The following is an 18,764-nucleotide window of genomic DNA, read 5'->3' as shown; positions in this document are numbered from 1 at the left end:
TTGCGTTAGTCATACCAAAGATAAATTTATTCGATTTTAAATAACTGTATTTAGTAGCTATCATAAATTAAAAATACTTTATAATAAACCCATATGTTAAAATCCGTGTAATTATACAACATTTTAATACTAAACCATTTATTAGACATGATTCAAGTGCATCAACTGGCAATAATTTTGACTGACTCAGTACAACAAATGCGTTTTATCTTCACCATTAAAGATATAACGCTTATATATTTAAGATCTAGGTTTAAAGAGTTCTTTAATTGTTATACCGTGTTAAAAATAGAAACGATTACTAAATATCTATTCGATTTGTATTTACTTCTTCTTTTGTTTGATTTCTACTTCGATATTCTTTAAACCCGTAAATCTCTTTTCCATGTAAGGCATGGTTAGTATTTCCCCTTAGCTTTACTGTTCATTTTCTAGGGTACAATATACGTTTGCGCCTGGCAAGCTTGGCACCCGCAAACACCTTAAATTATGACAAAAATATATCAGTAAATGAAAATAATATTGCTTAATGTCACATAATATTTTTTTCTTAATAAATACATTCGTATTTATAATATTGACGCAACTTATTCCTTACATTAATACTTTTAATTTTTCACAAGCAAGAATTTTAATGTTAAAATGGCATATCATAAAATGAAAGTACCTGAAACTATCAAGATCTAAATATCAGAGCCTTAAATATCGCCATAAAATAACTGTATGTGTAACAGTGTATTTTATTACGACATAATGCCATCAAAAAATAACTTATCTACAAAGAGCTAAAAATCTATAGAAAAAAAATACGTAGAAAACAAAAAGTGGGTGAAAATTAGCAAAACTATTTAATACACTTTTTTAAATAAAAAATGCTTAATAAAGATTGGAAAAAGTTAATTGTCTCTTATACATAGCAATGAATGGAACACAATTTTACTTATATGACGTGTATATGATGTTTATTTGCAAATATTTTTCTTATTTATTTCATTAATTTAATTTTCTGAGTCTATTAAAAATGAATCTAATTATTCGTGATGTTAAATGTACTTTAATTTTTAAAACATTTAGACTCTGAGGATGAATTCACTTAACCACTTCTGTTTGGTTAAACATTTAATAATTCATCTTCCCAACATTTTGAAAAAAGGAATTTTACGTAAATTAACCTTACAATAGGTATTGTAATTGCTAAAAAAATTTTAAAAAAATTTATTAATATTTTATATAGTTCATGATGGACAATGCACAAAAAATACATATTGACTTATTTTTACATTAAATGCTTATCTAAACTTTAAAATTTTTAACATCTTTAAACAAAAAGCTTTGAAATCCTTTTTTAAACGATAAAGTGAAGTGAAACGAGTAAAAACTATAAATCATCGATGTTTATCTATTCATGAATTGTCTCAATCTCAAATTTCATCTCTCTTAGTCCATGAAACTTCAAGTACATTTATGAAATACAGAGTTTTGAAACAGATCGTGAGATTACTATTATATTCCTGTAGATTGACATTTTTTTATTATTTTATTTTTAGGTTCCTAAGACGGGACATGGCATGATGGAGCATGAGGAAGATGGAGACGTCGCGATCAATCTGTCCAAAAATCAAGCTCCAAGATCTGCGGACACACCTAACGGCAATGCCGAACCAGAAGATGGTGAACCTCAGGTCAGATTTTTTATTTTATTTATTTATTTCGGAATTGATTATTTGAATTTTTTTAATTTGAACAGTTAGGTTCAGTTTTCGAAATTTATAATTTGATCTTATTTAGTGTGGGAATAACTCAATTCATTTTTTAATACTTATAATTTTGGCCTAAAAAGAGATTGATTACTTTTTTACAAATTTATGATTTGAGACATTGTTTACTTTCAGTTTCTGATTTGAGACTTTTTAAGTTAAAATCAACTCGATTTATTTTTAAAAATGTATAATTTGATACATTATAGTTCGAAAACAACTCATTTAAGAAAATTTCCCAATCAAGACTTCAATTATTTCCCTGCTTAACGTTTTAGTATTTTTAAAGCTCTAAGATTTAGGATTATTTTAAGACAATCTTTACAGTCTGAAGCATATTTGTTTTAGAGTAAATTTCAAAGACAGGTGTAATTTTGGCACAAATATACTTTAATTCGTTTACTTTTAGTAGAAAAGCAGTTTCATTTCAGTATTAAATTTTTTTCCTCTTCAAAATAATGTTTGAGAAACTAACTCTCTTTTTAATAATATAAAGAACTTTTTTTTTTAAATGTTTTGCTTTAAACTTTAAATTCGAAATATTTCTAGAAAAAAAATTTGAGTGTGGCAAAATGTTTTTGAAAAATTTATAAATTTAAAAATTATTGCGCAAGAGTTGTTCTTTATTAGAATCACTTATAAGGTTTAGAATTAGAATGAAAATAGTGTTTCCTAATTTTTAAGTTTCTTTGTTTAAATACTTGTGTAAGAATCTGTAAGAATCCGATATTTATTTATGTTTAGTGTTAATTAGTATTTAAACCAAAAAATTATTATTTTTCAATTTTCAAAACAAAATCAAATTTTTCCTATTTTATCTTCATAATACAGTATGAAATTTTGCCAATTTTATTTCGAAAAAAATATTTTGTTTTATCAATTATTTTTTTATAAGCTTGAGCTGTGTATAAAAATAAACAGTATAAAATTTTGGAGAAATAAATATGCAACAAAAGTATGTATTTATTATTTAATTTTGTCCTGTACTGAGCACGAAAAAGATGCAATTATTAATTCTCTAAATAAACTCTGTTATCGACATTAAAAAAGTGAGAAAAATTAAAGCAAGAGCAAACTCAAAGCACTTCGAAATAAAATTCGAAAAACCCAATCATTGCTGCAAAGGCGGAAAGCGCCAATTTTTACTAAGTGTGCTATCATTGCCGCCTTCACCGCCAAACTCGAGAGAGATTAATAACTAATTAAATAATTACAGACTTGATGACTCTTGCCTTTTCGACCTCTTGTAACATCGCCAATCTTTTTCACTGGAAAGTGAGGTAAGGGGAAAGAGGGAAATACTCGCTTCATATTCTTTAATATCCGTAACCGTACCAACACTTAATATGCATCAGCGTTGTTATATGTATATATAAATTTTCACCGTGTTTTCCCATTCATATACATAGACAAGTTCGTTGGCAAAAGAGCAGTACCACTAGATACTATATCTTGTGAAATGCTTTTAAAAATGGGTTGTTGGTCGTCTAATGGGGGAAATTAGGAACATCAGGTGGGGCCTCTGAGTTCTCCTATGCAGCCCTGATGGCCCCACTAATGACACAGCGATGTGTGTGGTTCAGGGAAAAGAGATATTTTTTCCCTCTGATAGTCCCCTGATACTCTTACAAAACGTAACTCCAAAACGCATTTCGCTCTTGGCGAGATAACGCCAAATGCTGTTCCTCGCGATAGTTGGAAGTTAGTTTTTATTCCGTTCTGTCACCGGGAAGTTGGGAAAAAAAGAGTAAATATTAAAAAATGAGATGATTTCTTTTTATGTGCTTTTAAATATTTTCTTTGTCATTTTTTTAGTTGTACTTGATGTGGGATGATTTGCAAAAAAAAAAATTTTTTTTTGTCAACATATACCTTAGTTACCGTGCCTCATTTGTAATGTTTTTAGTTTTGGGGTTCTTGCTAATAATACCCATGAAAAAATGTTCTGAAAAAAGTTTATATGGCAGCTTGTTATTTCTGTTTATGGGTAAACTTATCTCTAAAGCGTTTTTAACGAACTTTATTTTTTTTTTTTTAGATTTATTTTGATTCTCCCCAGTTTTATGACTCTAACGGGGAGGAATAAATGTATGATTATATCAAGTAATAAATAAATAATGCCTGAAAAACTAGCTTACTTTGCGTATGTTCAAAAGACTGTGTTGTATTTATGCATATTAATAAAAAAAGTCAAATTTTCATATTAATGCTAATTTGTTTCATTTGATGAAGTTAATTTATTATTTTTAAAGCATCGTAAAATTTTATGAGTTTTGTTAGTTATCCTTTTAAACTTTTTTTAACGTTATTTTAGAAAAAAAAGAATTGTTTTCGAGAAATAAAGTTGGCAGTTTTTAAAGTAAAATTTCAGCTTTATTTTAAAATTCTAATTATTTAATTACATTTATAATATTTATCAAATACGTCTTATTTATATATTACTTTTTAAAAGTATGAGTTATTTCATAGTATTTATGACAATATCCATATATTTAATATACAAATTTACAATATTGTCTATATAATATTTCATTTATAAGAATATGGTGCACACTTATATAAATATATATCTTGTCTACTATTTCAAGCAATACAAAATGATAATTTCGTATAATAAGTGATAATTGATTATTCTAAAAAACTATAATAATAAATTATTATTTATCATCTTGTATTCTTTAAGATAGTTATTAAATATAAATTCTATTACCTATTATAAATTTAGTTCTAATATTCTAAAAAAATTATTTAAATTTAACTAAAATCATAATATCTGCAACTTTCCTAAGTTTACATTTTAAATTGTATTAAAAAAAGGAAAATAAGAAATATTAAATGCAAATGTTTATTCTAAACTAAAGTATTTTAGTTATTTTTTTCCTCAATTTTTTTAAGGGATAAAGATTTATAATAAAATAAAAATGACTTGAATAAATCTCTGACAAATCTAAACACTTCAAAATATAAATGCCTCCTATTTGAGTGAAATAAATCGTAAACACAAAAAGTATCAAAATCACTTTTCTCCTTAGAAAAACGAAGTCTGATTCAAGATATAAAGAAAAAGTCAATAAATGAATTCAAATCCGTCAACATAAACTCTTAAATAAAAAAATATATAAATAAAAACTCAGAAATTCTCAAGTGAAAATCGAACAAACGTGAAAACGAAATCAACATCTCCAAAGGCAATGATAGGAAGAAAAAAAAAGAATAAATAAATAAATTCCAAATCCCAAAAGCAAAAGGAGAAGTTTTTTGGAAGAGAAAAAACGATGCCAGTATCCCACAAATAAATAAATGTAATAAATGGTGCCGTTGAAAAAAGACGCTGTTTGTTGTTGTTGTTGTCATCGAATAGAATTGTAACAAAAGCGGTGGCATCAGCTTTCTAGTGTATCGGAGTTGAGTGGCGCGGTAACTGCGTTAAAGATTTGTTTTATGACTCTGACACTTTGGCTAGCCCTCCACGCCCCTTCTTATTTCGCCTCCTTAAATGCACTTTCAGCTGATCTCTCCGTACAGCCAGTGATTTTAGGGACCATATAAAAATTATTAAAAATAATTTTTAGTATTTTTTTCTTAAATAAAAGTATTTAATATGTTATTTTGTTGAATTTTTTTACATTTTTCTAAAAATCCTGATTAAATTCAACTATGAAAAATAAGTGTGGTTAAAACTACCAAAATACTGTAAAGTTTGCCGTGTTTATGGTTCCATAGAAACACCAACAAAAATACTCAATGGTAGAACACTCCGTAATTTTTAATGAAGCACTTTATTTTTGCTGAAATTATAATGATTTTGGTAAAATTAACAGTAAAATATAGCTTTAAAATATGTGATAGAGTTTGTAATTTTATCATGATACCTTAGAGCCTGTCATAACTTTTGGTGGCATTTTTTTTAGGTTTTGTATTTTTACTAAATGTTTGGTAATAAGAACTATGATTTTAAAAGCAAGAATTTCCTGTAAAACCAAATTTTCCGATAGAAATCATATAAACAGAAAAATTACCAAATGAATGGTTTAAATATAATTTACTTTGATTTTATTAACCAAAATTATGTTGTTTTTTTAGCTTATAGTTCAGTAATTTTACCAGAATTTTTTTCTCTGTGTGTTGTTACCTTTTTTTCTACTGTTACTTCACTAATTCTTACTGTGAAAGTATTTAATTTTTAATAAATTGTGGTAAATTTATCTTTCGTAAGTAATTTTGATGATTCTAATGACCCCAATTGCACTTGTATAAGTTTTAAATTTTTGTAATTAAGATAATATAGACTCTTGAAACAAAATTGTTTATTCATCCGAGCTAGAGTTAAGAACTAAATCGAAATTTCCGATATTTTCATTACTGATTATTATTGTTTAAACACTGATTCTAATTAGTTTGCTTGATTCGGTAATTCTGTTATTTTAGTTCGGAACAGTTACATAAAAATGATGATTAGAAGTAGTTGATTCAAATCGAAGATTTTAACAATCGATAAGAACTTGTTCACTCGAAATTTGATAATATTTCATTTGAATCAGTAATTGGATTGTTTATTTTCTATTTTAATTCATGGTTAATCAGCTTGTAGCTTTCTTTAACTGCTAATTTTAATGAAATTAAAAATGACATGGATTCTTCTTTAACAACTTTAATGCGACACTAATTTTGTCATTATATATTTCATGAAAAACTGTTTTGAGACCTTTTGCCTTCTGATTTGGATTTTACGTTTAATATTATAGTATTGCTAATATATTATATAAATTTTCTTTTCATCAGCAACTATTTCATAAAATAATAAAAAAGTGCAAGTCAAAAAAAATTTAACAAAGAATTCTGTCAGTTATTTTATTACACATGGACTTCTCTAATTATGAACTTAATCATTGAAATTGACCTGATAATAAAAACCTCTGCATCGATAAAAATATGTATGTTCAAAACTATGTATGAGTAAAATATATGTACATTACTAGCTCATATAATAAAGATATGTGTGTTAAATCATAAAAATATAATGTAAATCTCAAGTTTAGCGGCCATTTCGAAAGCAAATGTATAATAAATATTCGAATTAATTTAATTAACTTGCAAATCAAAGATAATTAAATAAATTGCTTTACAATTTATAAAATAGCAATAATAAAATGTTATTCAGTAGAGCGTAACTTCTAATCAAGTAAGACGGAAAAAATTCCATATTTTGTAAATATGTTTTGAATATGTAAGTATGTGATGTAACTATTTTCAGAAATATTTTTAGTTATATGCGAATTGTTTTTTCGCTTTTTTTTTTGAAAAGCTAACACAAATTTCTAGGCTTACAACTTCTGAGTTTCTTTTAGAAATAAATACGAACATTTTTAAAACAACCCCCTTATAAAAGTTCCAGGCTCAAACGATTTTTTCTCCTGTGACGCCTCGTATCCTGACAACCCCTCGCGCTCTGTCCGTTGTTGTTCATCAATTTCGAATACCCCAACTCCGCATCTCACTTTTAAGAAATAAATTCAGCAAGAAAATACAAAAATATTTTTCTGCACCCCTCTCTTCACTTACATCAGAAGTAAAACCACCCTCTTACCCCTTATAAGATCCCTTACATTCTTTTCTCTAACCATGAGTAACAATGCCTTCGTAACTCCGTTTCATCAATCAACCAATATATATATATATATATATATATATATATATATATATATATATATATATATATATATATATATGTGTGTGTGTGTTAGGTCAAAACTTATTTTTCCTGAAAAAGTAGAGAAAAGAATAGAAAAATTCATGATAAAAAATAGTTGGTGAGAAAAAAAAATTTCACGAGGAGAACAGGAAATTATAAGCCAACAGTTTATACACGTAGTATGTAACAACAATAAAAAAATGAACAAAAAAGAAAAGAAAAGGTGAAAAAGTGCAACCAAAAATAAAAATAAAATATTTTGTTTTGTCTGGTGAGAACGGTAAGAAGCAGAGTGGTGTAAGTTTTAAAAGTGCTAAATAACTCTTAAGATTTTTCTTTTTTTTTCCCCGTTTTTTCTTTACAAAATAAAATGTTATTTTGTTTTTGCAATGAACTGTCACGTCTTGTTCAAGTTTCGTTGTTGTTTTAAAATTAAGGAATTCATTTGGTTTTGTATTTTTTATTAAGTTTTAATTTGAGATTTTAGAAATTATGCGAAATACAACCTACTGATATATGTAGTTTGACAATAATGAGTATTATTAGAGAGAAAACGTTTGTTCGAATTGTCATTATATTTAAAATCAGTAAACTATAATTATTTTGTATTTTGATTAAAGCAATTGAGTTTTTCTCATTCGTTACTGAACTTTTTTATTTTAATTTAGAGAATTTTAATTTTAATTTACGCATATCATCCTAACGCGTTGAATATCCTAACAAAGTGTTAGTATAGTTAAATTCTTAAAATTATCTCAAATTGTTTTTAATTACATTTTAGAAGTATGCAGGTATAGTGTTTATTCTTATGAAATTATTTTTTTTCTATGAATTTTGAAAGAAACTCTAAATCTTTTTTTAATTGAACATGGCTTGAACTTTGAAAAACAAAGTCACTATATTTTAACAAAAAATAAACAGATATGTACTTAATTAATTTATTAAATCTGAAATTTGTACAATTTCTAAAGCTAATTCTTTGGAACAACTTAATATGAGCCATTAGAATTTTTGAGAAAAATTCAATTTCTGTTTTAAGGCGAATTGTAACTAATTGAAATTTCATTAAAAAAATAAACTAGTTTAAAATACGAGCCATATTTGTTAAAATTTTTTAAATGCTATTAAATCCATCTTCAAAACTTCCCGCTTCTTAAAGTGTACACTCTATGCAATAAATTTAAATTTAGTGTAGGAAAAATTTGGTAATTTATTCAACTGCTCCTTAAAAAATAAATTTATTGAAAATATGAACAGTATTTATTAGAATTTCTTAAATTACATCATTAATTACGTATACAAAACTAAGCGTATCTGAAATATATTTTGCCTACGAGGAATTGAATTTTTATCATATGACAAATTTTGTTATTAATTCAATTATTCGTATGAAATTTAGCTGTTTTTATTCATATCGTATTTACTAAAACTTGCTAAACATCACTATTAAATACATAAACCAAAAAACGCGTTTCTAAATAGCATTTAGTGTGCAATGTATAATATTTTTCATTGGACAAATGTGGTAGCTTGATCAGATATATTTAATAAAATGAACTAATTTGAAATATAAGCCGTTTGAGGAGCATTTTGTTTTCAGAGAATTTAATATTTATCATATCACCAATTTGGTAGCTTTTTAAAATATTCATAAGAAAATGAACTTGTTTAAGGCACGAACTTTTTGTATTAAGACTTTTTAAATCATAACATTAATTATCTACTAAACAACGTAATCGTAAAGTGTATTTTGTATTTGATCTTATTATAAAAAATATAGCTCTTTGAAAAGTATAGCCTTTCATTATGGCATTATGAATTAAAATAAATTTAATAAACATAAATTCAAATAATTAAAAACGTCTTATTACAAATTTTTCCCATATCTACTAAAATATATGTCTTAATAAAGACATTTTTATCAGACCCTGGCACGCCAACATATAAAACAATTTCATCATAAACATATACCATTTTCCCTCAATTTAGCCAAGTATACCGTTTTCGGCAACTTTTCTAAAAGCGGAAGCTAGTTGTATCTTTTTTTGTATCCAGTTGTTATCATCTCCTTTGCTCCTACTTCCTAAACTCGGTGCCACAATTTTATCCCTAACTCCTAGATACACCCGCACTCTATTTTTCCCGTCTTCCGTGTACAAAAGAAGTATTTAAGTTGTTGGAAGTATTAAATGCAGTCTCGTATTCTTCACCTTTTTGCTTTTGACAAATTTCTCCATCCTTCAACCAAATAAATAAATTCCGGTTTCAATCCTCTTTTTTTTTTCGTGGGAATTGCTTGTTGTATTTTTATTTATCGTGTGTTTTCTGTTTTCATTTTTTTCCACCACTCGCTTTTATGTATGGAATGATAAATAGTGTACTTTGGCGAGTTGGTTATGCTTTTGCTTTATTCTCCGCCAAGCGGGGATATGACACCGCGCTGTTTGGCTTTAAAGAGTGGTGATAAATATACTTGATTTGCGAGGAAATGGGATTTTAAATTTTAGGGTTTTGATATAGCTTCTAAAATGTATTTTGTAACGAAATATATTTATCACTCTATAAATAGATTACTTTGACGTCTGTCAAGTAATTGTGATTTATTATTTAATTATTTTTTTCAGGATTGATGTGTGTTCTAAATTTATATTAAATTTCGGTTTTGAGAATTCAAATTATTTCAAGTGAACTTATAAATACGTATGTTGTATGTATTATAATTTAGTTACATTAGTTATATATAATAAAACGTATTTACATTGTATTATCAATAACTAAAGAACTAAAACAGTATAATATATACTCTATGACTAATAAAAACTGCTAATAAATCTATTAATAATTTTTTAAACCGTATTTACATTTTGAGGGAAATAAATAATAGCTTTACTACGCTTTTATACTTTGTAATTAATAGATTTATAGATTTACTAATAGATATACTTTTAATAATTAATAGATTTGTTTTTGAACAATTACAATAAATAAAGTAATTAATATAATATGTGTCTTTTGATTTTCAACACAGTTCAAATTATAGTTAATTTTTCTTCTATTTTCTTTATGAATGCAAAATGCAAGTGCAAAATTTATTAAAATTTCTAAATTGCTTTTGAATATATTTTGAATTGTTCTAAAATATGTAAATGTTTTAAGAATTTAGGAAAATGCTTTATTGGCATTTTAGCAAAATCTTTTAAATACAATTGTTGGATGAAAGGTAACTTGGTTATATAAAACTAGAAACAAATGTTTTAATCATTTTGAAAAATCACGTTTCCGGTTTTTCATCATTTATTTGACTGTAAAAGTTTTTCTGCACAAGCCAGAATACGACATTGCGTAAAAACAAACATCTTTCCCATTTATAAAAATTAGAAGAAGAGTTTATTATAATGAATTTGCACACAACATATTAATTCGTTCTAATTTATTAGGAAATAAGAAACATTTTAAAATGTATTTGTGTGAAGCAAATAAATATTTCATTACTTTCTAATGAATTTGTACCGGACTAATAAAAAAAGAAGTTTATGTTATTCTTACGCGCGTGAATTTTTTTTTCCTTTTTGATGTCTTTTAGCACGTAATAAAGAACTTTTGCAATGTCTTATTTGAAAGTGTTTATAAAGCATCAGTAAAATAAAGGCATTAATATAGGGTTTTTTTAATTAAAAAATTTTCGTTTTTATTTTTTAACTTCAAATTAGTAAAAATTATCGATTAAAACATTAATAGTATACGACTAACTACCCTTGGAGGTGCATATTTTCGAGTGTCTAAAAATAAGAAAAATATAAATTTCATATTTAATCATCGCAGTTACATTAAATTCCCCTTTTAAATTATGGCAAACAAAATTTAGTTATGTTAAAATTTCATAGACATTTTAGAAATCTTTCTTGAAGACTGGATAGTTTCTCTGCGTTGAATATAACCAGGCAGGAAAACACTTTTACAGTTTCGACAGGGACGCAATTTCTGATAGTTCAAATTTTTTACTAAAAGAATTACTTTGTTACTTTTCATCATTTTCAAATTGATCGTTTCTAACATAAAACTATCATGTTATCGTTAGTTTGTATCATTTAACTAATTTGAAAGATTCCAATATAATTTAATCTTAAGGGAATTGTATTTGCAACTGTGCCTCATTAAGATCTTTTACCGGTAGATGGCAGCACATCGATAACTCAAAGGGTTTCCTTCAGGAAAAAATAAAAAAAATTATATAACTTCGAAAAAATTATTTTTTTAATATTTTTTAGTATCTTTTACAGTGTTAAATACGCTTATTATAATCAAGGTTATTACTTAAATCTAATAAAAATTATTCGAAATGTTTTAAATATTTTCTTTAAACTAATTCACGAATCTGATATTTTTATTCAGCTATTTTGTTACACTACTTTATGATTTATATAAGATTTTTATCCATGAACGAAACAATATTCATTTCTACACAAGCTGCATTTATAAAAAAATAACAGCATCAAGTTTTATCTTGGCTGATTTTTTTCTTGTTTTCAAGTTTTATGTTGACTTTTTCATTGTGCTTTTTAATTCATTTTCATAAATCTAATATATCGGATAAAAATATTAAGATTCGCTTCCTATCAAAACAAGAAAAAAAAACTTCTTTAAACTTCTTTTTTTTTCTTTTCGAAACGTAAAAATAGATTTTATAGGGGGGAGGGATAGTTGTTTTATAATAATTCAATTTTAGTGATTAGTATTCATTTATGTCATTCACCATTCTATATTAAAATTAATGTTCTTTACTATACCCCCTTTCTTTATTATTCCTTTCATACTCGAAATACTACATGCTAAGAATCCTTAATTTGCTTCCAACGTTTCACTCCAGACTTTTTACCTCTTGGGAGAAATGCATCTCCTTTGTAACAATACCCCTTTCAATCCCTATTAGGATAGTTGCAACCCCATCTGAGCGTCTCGAGACACTAGATACCACCTATGGATATCTTTAACTCTCTTGGGTTATTTCCGATATCTTCCCAACTAACGGTAGGATATCATCTGTTGTACCAATTTCGCTAGACGACATTGATATCGAAAAAGTGATATATATATATATATATATATATATATATATATATATATATATATATATATATATATATATATATATATATATATATATATATATATATATATATATATATATATATATATATATATATATATATATACTCATGGACAAAGAAATTAGCGTACCAAGAAGGAATCGTCAAAATGAAGCGAAATTTTACATACGTACATGCTCTGATATAAGTAAATAATTTGAAAATCAAAGAAAAACGAAAATCTTTGATTTTCTAATCATTTACCAATATCAAAGTAGTCATTACGTATGTAAAATTTCGTTTCATTTGGACGACTCCTTCTTGGTGCGCTAATTTTTTTATCCATGAGTGTATATATATAATGAAAAAGATAAATAAAGAAAAAATATAATAAGAAGTGTTATAATTCCTCGGCAGACAACAAACACTACATACCTTTGAACAAAAAAAAAGTGTCAGGTTTCATTATAGCAACGTAGCAATCAGCAGAAGTTGTAGGCCATGTTGCTATTGGCTGGACCCTACACTAACGTAATAACATAAGAAAGAAAATATTTTTTAAAAAATAAAATCAAAAGTTTTTTTTTCTCCATAGTCAGTGCAAAACTAAATATCTTAGTTATCGTTCACAAATGCCACCACATCAGCAGCCATCCATTCAAATTATTGGATTGAAGATAATGCGTCATCAATGAATATATGTGGCGGTTATGATTTAGGCATTAGTGGGCAGGTAAATCACACGCCACTTGTATTCATTATACCCTAATGAAAGCAATTCTAAGAAACATACTTAAAAATTATTGCATTTGAAAAAAAAAACGTTGCTTATCACTATATTACCCCCACGTCCATTCATTATAAAACCTTTTTTTGGAAACCTAAACATCGCTTAATAACACTCCAACCTTCATTTTCAACTCATTAAATTGTTTTTACCAATAAAACGATAGCTATTTGAACTTTTTTCTTTCTCCATAAAAACAAAGATATAATTTTGAAACGATTTAACAATTCATTATGTTTCATTTACCAACATCTATCTAAATAAAACATCGATATCCTAAAATACAAAACGATCATTTAAAAGATGTTTACTATTACATTATCCATTAAGCTATATTAGGTCTAATAGAGCCTCAAGCTACCGGAAGACAATAAAGGACAATCGCTGTAACCGTCTCCGGGGAAAACTATTCTTACAGGAGGGTTTACGTATTTATGGACGGTAGGGTAAGGCACCTGACATTTGCTTATTTATCATGTAATGGTGCTTAACGGTAAGGATATTACTTCCCCTTCCCCCAACGTCGCTTGTTATGTCCAACGTAAAAGAATTGTTTCTGTGAAAAAGTAGCATACACTAGATACTTACGTTTGTGTTTTCGGGTATCTATAGCAACCAAAAACGATGCTTATATTTTAATTCTTTTGATTTTTGCTCTCTTTTGGGACGACTTGTAAGGAAAATTTTTCTGTTGTGTTTTATGAGGTTTATCATCAATTTTGTAAAGGGTTTTTATCAAAGAGGGAGGGTGGATGTGTGACCTTCGTTTTATCTGCGTTCGTAAACTATTTTTACAGTTTGTCCTTGAAATTTGTGATACTGTGAACAAATAGAGCGTGGATAATACATTCAGAAGTTAGGGAATTTTTATGCATTGGCTTTCTGGGGATAGCATTTTTACTCATCTTAACAGCTGTATTAACATTTATTTTAATGTATATGAACAAATTTTGAACGAATAAGAAAAAAACACGTCGTATGCTAAAGTTAGATTTGCTAAAATTAAATACATTCTAAATACCGTTGGCGGAACTTTTTTAATCTATGCATGGAGAAAAAGGTATGGTCAAAACTACCAGTATACGATAAAATTTACCATGTTTCTGGCTCTATGAGAACAAATCTCGGTTATTTTGACTGAGGCGCTTTGGTAGAGATTTTGGTAAAATTAACAATAAAATATGATTTTATAGTATTTGATAAAATTTAATAAACGTGGTAAAATTTAACATGGTACCTTAAAGCATAGCATAAAACCCATTTGTTTGGTTAAATTTAGTTTTCAGTTTTGTATTTTTTACTAAATGTGGAGTAGTAAGAACTACAATTTTGAAAACCAGAATTTCCAGTAAACCCTTACCATATAAACAGAAAAATTACCAAATGAATGGTTTAAGTTCGGTATTTTTTAGTTTTATAAACCAGAATTATGGGGGTATTTTAACCAGAAATGTCATTTCTTTGCAGTACGGTGATTTTACCAGAATTTTTCCTCTGTGCATAAGTTATTCAATTACAAAACTCATTTACTTTAGTTGAAAATAATTACTGTAGCTGATTATTCCTCTCTCCTGAAATAAATGCAGGACTGTTTAAATCAGAAATTATTTTCGCTTAGCGCAAAAAGGCAGAATCAAGCAAAAGTTATTTTCCCTTACTATAACAAAGATAGAATGGAAATTATTTTTATTTCCTGTAAAAACTGAACAGACATATTTTTTTTCCTAATAAAAAACATTGAAAAACAAGTTATTTTCCTTTTCCAGGAAACTTAGAGAATTAAAGTTATCACTTCCTGTGAAATTCATAGAATTGAAAAAAGCAGAGAGTTAATTTAACATTCTGTTAAAATATAGAACAGAAGTTATTTTCACTTGAAAACATCTATTTGTTTATCAAGATTCGGAATTGGAAGAATTATATAAAAAATAAACTGCATTTGTAGATTGATTGCATTTGTAGATATGATTTCTAAAGGACATAATCAAGTTATTTAAAATGTTTAAATTGTTTTGCAATATAAAATATTATATGAACGTACTAAACTAAGAAAGGAGAATTTCGTAAATAATAGAAGTACAATTAATGTATGTTTTTATTTTTGAAATAGGAATTAATTTTTAATGCTGTTTTTAAAATGTTTTGTAAAATTAAAATCTTCAAAGTTTGTATTATATTTTGGAAATCAATGACTTATAAATGGTCGTTAATATTATCTTTGTTATATTTTTCATGTAATCATGGTGTGTAGCGTTTTTAAAAAGTACTTAAAGATGCTTATTTTTGATTTTCGTTGTTTAAAAGTCCTTAAAGGTCCTTTTTTATAGGGTGTTTTTAAAAAGTGCTTAGTTTTTCCTTTTCGAAAATGAGATTTTTTTTTCCTTTACGTGTCGATTTTTTGCTGCGTATTATACAAAAGCGTGGTTTTCACTTTGTTCTATTCAACGTTTTCACAAATCATTCCACTGCAATCCATTTCTGTCGACCCTCGACGTATGATAGCACCCCAATCATGTTACATGTTTGATGAAATACTTAAGAGTCCGCATTGCGTCTACTGAGCTGGGTTCGGTGAGATTCTTGCACTCTCATGTGCAGCTCTTCTGCATTTTGCTAGATATTCTCAATTTCTGTCTTCAGTTTCCACCCTCTGAAATTGAACCAAAAAATCTCGATCTTTTTATCGCGACTAATATAATCAAGAAAAGAATTCTTTGTCAGAAATCATTTATTTTATCATGATCATGTAAAGTCTTTGAAAACTATTTTGCATTTTTTTAATGTATAGGGTAAACTAACCAGTGAAGTAACCTTTTAAAAAATCATATTAATTTCAAAATTCGTAATTTTATTTAAATGACAGTGTCAACATACTTGTTACTAATTGCAAACTATATAAAGAAAATTGCAGAGAACTTACATAATATTGTTTTAAAGTTTTGGAGGTTCAAATAATAAGTAGTAAGAAGACCAAGTGAAGGAACAGCTCTTACCAGTGAATGAACACCCAGTAAAGGAACACTTAATTTTGGTTATTTTTTAATGCTCTTGATGAATTTATTAGCCATGCAAATATTTAAAAACAAGCCTATTCTTGAAATTATAACATATAAATACTTGGAAAATGTTAACGTTTTTTTGTAATCATGAATTGAAAATTAAAGTGTCAACATATTAACACATACTGTTCATTCACTGGGAAATCTATGCCCAGTAAAGGAACATGCCTGTTCCCTCACTGGTTAGAAGTTGTTTTTCGTATTTTTAACATACTTTTGATGCGGAGCATCACTAAAGGTACAAGACAATTAAAGTTTATAGAAAAAAAACCAGTAAAGGAACACTTGTTCCTTCACTGGTTTTTCATCGTTTGGTGATCCAGTGAATAAACACCCCCTTATCTCAGTACTTTATTATGGTATGATGCTTAAAAAAAAATAAAACGTAACTTCAATAACTATATTTTGAATTCTCTTTTTCACAATGAGAAAAATAAAACTATTGCATGCAATTAATTCCATTTCAAACATATAAATACAAACACTCACCTTATAATTTTTCAAAGAAACAAGGTGTTGCAGAGATAATTACAAATTCAAAAATTTTTCCAGAGAAGTCTATTTGACCAGGTAATCAAAAACATTGCTAGATGACTTCCTATTGTTTGGCAGTAAGCTATTGTTACCAATCAATCTAAAGAAAAACTTAAAAATTCTTTTTTTTTAATCAATATATATATGAAATGTTCTTTCACTGGGTAGTGTTCCTTCACTGGTTGGTTTACCCTATAGTGCTTCGAAATATTTTATGAGTGCTTGAAAAGTACATTAAAAGTGATTATTTTTTGTTGAGAGATTTGGCTACGCACCCTTGTAATGATTAATTATTAATTAAATATATATTATATCTAAGATCTTTTTTTATGATTTCTTAAACAAATGTTAAAAAGATTTATTTTTCTGACTTAAATATTACGAAAATAAATATGTCAGTATTTCTTTTATTTAGAATTATCCTCCCTTTTTTTATCCAATATTTATATCCAATATTGACTGCATTATTCCTTAACATTTTTCTCCTAATGGACGTGTGAATCATAATTATCTTTAAAAACTTTTTTTGCACAATTAAAAATGCAAAAATATTATTCAAAGAATTAGTGGACTTGCCAAACCATTTGCAGTTTTATAAGCTGTAAACAAACAATATTTCTAAAGAGCTCTTTTAAATTAAAAGAAATTTTAATAGTTAAATTCAAAAAACAGCAGTTTTTGTCTTTAAATCTTACTTTGGTAAATTACTGAGACGAACATAAAATCATTGTAAACAAACTCAAGATTCAAATATCATTCTTAAAATAAGTAATCCAAAATACACAATCGTTTTTTTTTTTCCTTCTCAATATTTACACCGGAATTTTCTATTTTTTTAATGAAAACTCAACAAAATTCAAAGTCAATAAAACTCAGCGGAAAAGTGTCGCTGTAATACGATATGAAAAATGTCGATGGCTAAATACGTGTAAATAAAAGTTCGAGCCGGGCCTTATTAATAAAATCTCTTTAATCATGCTGCGTTTCTTGGTGTGCTTCTTGCTCTAGATGGCCATTAACTGGGATTAAAGAGTACAAGCGTTAAGAATTTTTCGCCAAAAAGGGCCGTTTTACCTCAAACTTTTCACCAAAGCCTTAGTGGAAATGACTCCTAATAACTTAAATAAACAAAAAAAAAATATTATTCTTCGTTAAATATTTAACGAGTACCACCAAACAAAAATGAAGGGATAAGGACACGCCAAAAAATATAAAAAAATAAAATAAAAAAGGGGGGTTGAAATGTTCGCAAAAGCGAACACAAAACAGCAAAGAAGCAAGGAGGGAAAAAACACATCAAACAAGGATGGTAAAATTAAACAATGCAGCATTAACGTGCACTTCGTGTTGACACAGCATTTGAAGCAGGCAAGGCTTCAACGTGTAATTAAGAAAGAGCGGTTATAATTAAGTTAAATTTATAAAAAAAGAAAAAGGGGCAATGCATTCGAGCTGTGTTGCCTAAAGTGAAAATGAAATTGCGAATCAGAAAAAAAATGGTCTGCATGAAAAAAAGGCATTTGAGTATGTACACAAGTAAATATTGTCCGTAACTTCGTGTGATATACCTCTGTAAGCAAATTTGGAGCTATCCCTATTTTTTTATATTTGTTTGTTCTTTTGTTATTATTATTTCATCAGCCTAGAGCCATGGAAAAAGATATAGCCTGGATTTTTACGGTAAAATAATTGACTCTAATGTTTTCGTAAATAAATAATGTCCCTTGTTTGTAGAAAGGCAAGAGATTTAAATTCACTGGCGCTGCAGTAATTTGATTAACAATCTCTTTTATAAATATAACAAGACATAAAAAATTACATCTTTGTTTATGGATTTAATACTTTGGA

At 27.1% G+C, this 18,764-nt stretch overlaps 1 protein-coding gene across 19 annotated transcripts in view; it reads left to right on the top strand.

Annotated features, from left to right (window-relative positions):
- Nucleotides 1-18,764, top strand: part of LOC107437615 (forkhead box protein P4) — a 297,109-nt gene that overhangs the window by 181,799 nt on the left and 96,546 nt on the right. For all 19 annotated transcript variants that reach the window (XM_043044143.3, XM_071186859.2, XM_087152137.1 and 16 more), the window contains exon 3: nucleotides 1,548-1,682. In XM_043044143.3, coding sequence (XP_042900077.1) covers nucleotides 1,569-1,682 — 114 coding nt within the window. In that variant the 5' untranslated portion in view covers nucleotides 1,548-1,568. The remainder of the gene's footprint in view (nucleotides 1-1,547; nucleotides 1,683-18,764) is intronic.

Source organism: Parasteatoda tepidariorum, chromosome 9, assembly GCF_982258835.1.
Source record: "Parasteatoda tepidariorum strain Cologne lab strain chromosome 9, Ptep-v5.0, whole genome shotgun sequence".
NCBI lineage: Eukaryota > Metazoa > Arthropoda > Arachnida > Araneae > Theridiidae > Parasteatoda > Parasteatoda tepidariorum.
The sequence above is the reverse complement of the archived record's forward strand: the minus strand, read 5'-3'. Positions and strand labels throughout refer to the sequence as shown.